The sequence below is a fragment of the Poecilia formosa genome, unplaced genomic scaffold (assembly GCF_000485575.1).
Source record: "Poecilia formosa unplaced genomic scaffold, Poecilia_formosa-5.1.2 Scaffold164, whole genome shotgun sequence".
NCBI classification, from domain to species: Eukaryota; Metazoa; Chordata; class Actinopteri; order Cyprinodontiformes; family Poeciliidae; genus Poecilia; species Poecilia formosa.
The window spans coordinates 1,415,208-1,419,416 of NW_006800103.1; the positions used below are offsets into that span (position 1 = coordinate 1,415,208).

The following is a 4,209-nucleotide window of genomic DNA, read 5'->3' on the forward strand; positions in this document are numbered from 1 at the left end:
AGAGGGTCAGCACTTCCTGTCTCAACAACAGGTTAAGCAGAGCAGTGAGTGTGGGAGCCGCATGTCCACAGACACCCAGGCTGGTTCTGAGAACCGAAACAAGAACGAGTCGGGCCTAAAGGGAGGTGCTCTTTTCTTGTCATTGTGGCTGCTGGTTCATGTGAGCAACAGGTTGAAGGACAAATTAGTTCATAATCAATAATTTAACATCATCTAGTTGCAATGGAAACTACAACACATTTCTGATATTAAATTATATTTGACCCAATATGAAATGTTTGCTTAAAAATTTGTTTGGTGGCTCCAAAGAATAGATCAGCTTTCTTTCAAGACTGATGCATAAAAACTCAATTCTCCTCACTGCTGGTAATTTAAAGTTTTTGCAAAAATAGATGCTGGAATTAACTTTATAAATTCTTCTGCATCAGCAGAGTAAATGTATCAGTTTGTTTGTTGTTGAGCTTTTTCAGCTAATCTGTGATGATAATGTTTTCTGACCTTGCCCAAATTAAACTCAGCGTTCCACTTTGGATTATTGGACTTGATGATTTTGGTCTTGCGTTGTATGGAACCATAGAACATCTTGGCATAGCTGTGAACAAAAGAGGAGCCATATAAAAGGTGTGCTCATCAGGTTCCATAAGGGTTTTGTTTTTTACCTTTGCATCAACTCACCCGTCAGTTTGTGCAACCAGATCTCCTTTGAGATTCCAGCCTCGAACAATGGTCACTGCTAGAGTTCCCCTTGAGGCGTGCAGAGGGCAGCAGTTAGAGGCCACATTAGGAGTTTTGCCCACACAGTGTGGCTCATGGGGTGATTTCTTCACAGCATTGTCCTTCAAATACTGCTCAATAGCAGCTTTCACTGCTGCCTTTTGAAGCATGTTTGGCACGAGCTGATAGAGAGGTCGAAGGGAGTGCGAAACAACATCTGGATGTTTTTTCAGGCTCTTTAGCCAGTTCATGAAGCCCATGGAATCATTTTGGGAAATTGAAAACTCCCCCAACCAACCATTTCCTCCTGAAACCTCTGTGAAGTGCTGGTGGAGACCAGAGCTGTAGCCAGTGGCAACATCCTGGTTTTTTAGGACACTGCTGCAAGACTTCTTGACCCTGGAGAGTTTCATCTTCCCCAAGCCAACAGCAACACCCATAGATAAACAGGTGTGGATCTGGGTGAAAGAACAGCTGCTTTACACCAGATATTTACATAAAGAGCCAGACATGAGCAGAGAAGAATATGTTCATGTGGAAATCCTTGGAAATTAAAAGGGACAAAAAATAAAATAAAATCACTCCTAAAAATACTTAAAGTAGGTTGTTGGAAGTGATGAACTTCGTATTTATGAAGCTTCATGTATTTAGTAATAACAACAGTGGTAATGAAAGTAGTTTTAAATTCTTGCCGGTACTATGACGAAAATCATCTGTGCCTCATTGTGCAAATCAAAACAAATAAAAACATTAATATTTTACTGGACTGTTGCATACCTGTATACACAGAAACTAGAAACACTTCACAATGGGAAAAATAAATATATTCTGCTATACAGGGTGGAAAGTAATTAGTTACATTTATATCTATTGATGTATTTACAATTTGCCTAATTTGTCCTTTAAGTTGTTTACAAAACCTGAACTTTACTTTTACTTGAATTTGTTTTGATTAAAGTTAATCAGTTACATTTGAAGTCATATCCATTAATGAATAAAAATAAAACATAAGAAAACGCCAGAAAAAAACGACACTGATCTTTTGGCTTTGGTTTTATTAAAACCAAATGGTGATGCATGGATGGGAAGACGGAGGGAAAACCCGTCAAGTGTAGTTCAAGTTAACTTCTGAGAAAAATAAAAGCCCTCACTGAATTGAATGCTTCAGTTTAAATGTAAGTATAGCCACCAGCTTTAACATAAATTGTAAACTTTAATTATATTTTCTCAAATGTTAATATCAATTTTATCAGTTTTGTGTGATTATAATTTATACTGACTAAAATTGAAAACAGAAAATTGGGTGCTTAGTTTGGAGATGGTTATTTAAGATTATTAGGAAGGAGGGACCAACAGCAGCTGACATAAAATGTTGGAAAATAATTTCCCATTAAAAATACACATATTTTGTGTTGCTTTTTCATTTATAAATGTGCTCATTTGCATTACAGCATGACAAAAACACGTTTTCATTTAGTTTGTGATGAGCTGGACTTTGTTTTACTCATCATAAAGTAACTAAGGTAAAATTTTAAAGAGGTACTAAGTGCAAATGAGTATAATAATAATAATAATAATAATAATAATAATAATAATAACTGTAGTTTTACTTGAGTAGCCTAGATTATTAATGATTATTATGTATAAAAACTGATAAACAAGTTTACATTGTAGCATGTGCAGTAACTTTTTCATCTTTGGCATCACTGTTATTTTCTTTTTAACAAATTAGTTATTGTTTTCTGCATTTTTATCAGGTTTTGATTTCGCTTGAATTCACTGTCTGCTGATTTCACTGTTTTTATTTAATTTTATTTTAAAATGATAAGCGATTTATTGTTCGTCCTGTCCCAATGAAAGCGACATTTTTTATGTCTCTGTGGACCACCTGTGTAAATGTCCCAGTCCATAAATCAAACCCACCAATCCGATCAGCAAGCGCCGTGATTTATAAGAAAACGCGCGTACTACGCGCAAACGTTTAATACGAGTGAAATTTCCGGTCATATGTTAATAAGCAGCTGTTTTCGAGGTGTGCCTTGCTGTTTTAATTGAGCAAAATAACACAAAACACAACTATATAATCACTGTTTGCTTTTAAGTGGGACATTTTGTAATTAGCAGACAGACATTATCGCGGAGAAAGGTTTGAAGGCTGCTGAGAAAGCTACAAGCGCTGGGAGGGGAGAGAGAGAGGGACATGCTCCATCACACAGCACCAACAGTTCAGAAACAATAAGAAATGAGATAAAAAAACTATTTATAAACAGATTAACTTGTGTTTCAAACTTCCTATTACTAGCTATTTTGACTCAAATTGCAGCCGTTCTGACTGCTGGCCTTATTGCAGCCGTTCTACTGGTACTGCTACCGACCCAGAATATTTTACATAGTACCAGACCACCGTACCGGCTTACTTTCACACCTGCGCGTTAGTATCATGGAAGTATCACATAAAAATCTGTTGTTTTGTGCTTTTTGTTACCCATCTTGCGTTTAACCCATTCATGGAGGACAAACAGCTTCGTGAAGATATCAGTCGTCTCAGTCGCCCTCCAAGATTAACCTAAAACAGGTTTAAAGTGCTTTAAAATGATTTCCTGCAGAAAAATGTCTGTAACTAATTCACAATGTGTGTGCGTGTGGGTGTGTGTGTGTGTGCGTTTGTTTGTTATACCTTGTGGGGACGATTTTCCTGACATATACTACGTTGTGGGGATCAATTGCTCCTTGTGAGGACTGGAGCCTGGTCCCCACAAGGGGAAACCCTGTTTTTGGGTCAGGGGTCAGATTTAGGGCTAAGGTATGAATTGAGTTTTGGTTAGGGTTAGGGTTAGGAAAAGGGTAAAGGTAAGGTTTAGGCTGTAGAAATGAATGGAAGTCAATGGAAAGTCCCCACAAAGATAGTCATGCAAACATGTGTGTGAAAGTTCTCACCAGTCTGAAGTAGTGTGTGCCATACTTCTGTATGAGCTTTGTATACTTGTTCTTAGTGAAGGAGTTGTAGTGAGGTGGCAGGAGGTCTAACTGCTGTTTGAATTTTAAACTTAAGGAAGGTCTGTTTGATAGTATAAATCTAGACACCAAGACAAAATTAGACAATTATTTCAATAACTATGACCTGTCAGAACTCAATGAAAAAGTCTAATTTCCATCCTACCCATAATGGCTGCAGGCGACACTGTGTGTGCTGAAAGTGTAGCGATCCTCTTTGATCTTTTGTGAAGCGAATTTGTAGGCTTTGGAGCCGGTTCCTCCCACATCGAGGCCGGCAAACACAAACATTTGAACCTTGAAGCCAGCCTGATGAAATACAGACAACACATGTAGTTTATAGGGTGTTAAGTAAGAAGCCATATTTTTGTTATCACTATGCCACTCACTTACTTCAGTTCTAACTGAATTTGAAAATATTCTGAAATGTTCAGTTTCTTACCGACCAATCATTGGTATCTTGGGATGTGTAAGACTCAACCAGAGAGCTGTTGGCACATT

The 4,209-nt window shown here is 37.6% G+C and overlaps 1 protein-coding gene across 1 annotated transcript in view; it reads right to left on the bottom strand.

Moving 5' to 3' along the window:
• LOC103146666 (perforin-1-like) overlaps positions 1-4,209 on the bottom strand; it is a 16,278-nt gene that overhangs the window by 7,779 nt on the left and 4,290 nt on the right. The window contains exons 4-9 of the mRNA XM_016677766.1: positions 4,151-4,196; positions 3,875-4,017; positions 3,652-3,790; positions 3,200-3,280; positions 676-1,172; positions 499-619 (exon numbers count right to left, since the gene is read on the bottom strand). Of these exons, the coding sequence (XP_016533252.1) occupies positions 499-619; positions 676-1,172; positions 3,200-3,280; positions 3,652-3,790; positions 3,875-4,017; positions 4,151-4,196 (1,027 nt within the window). The remainder of the gene's footprint in view (positions 1-498; positions 620-675; positions 1,173-3,199; positions 3,281-3,651; positions 3,791-3,874; positions 4,018-4,150; positions 4,197-4,209) is intronic.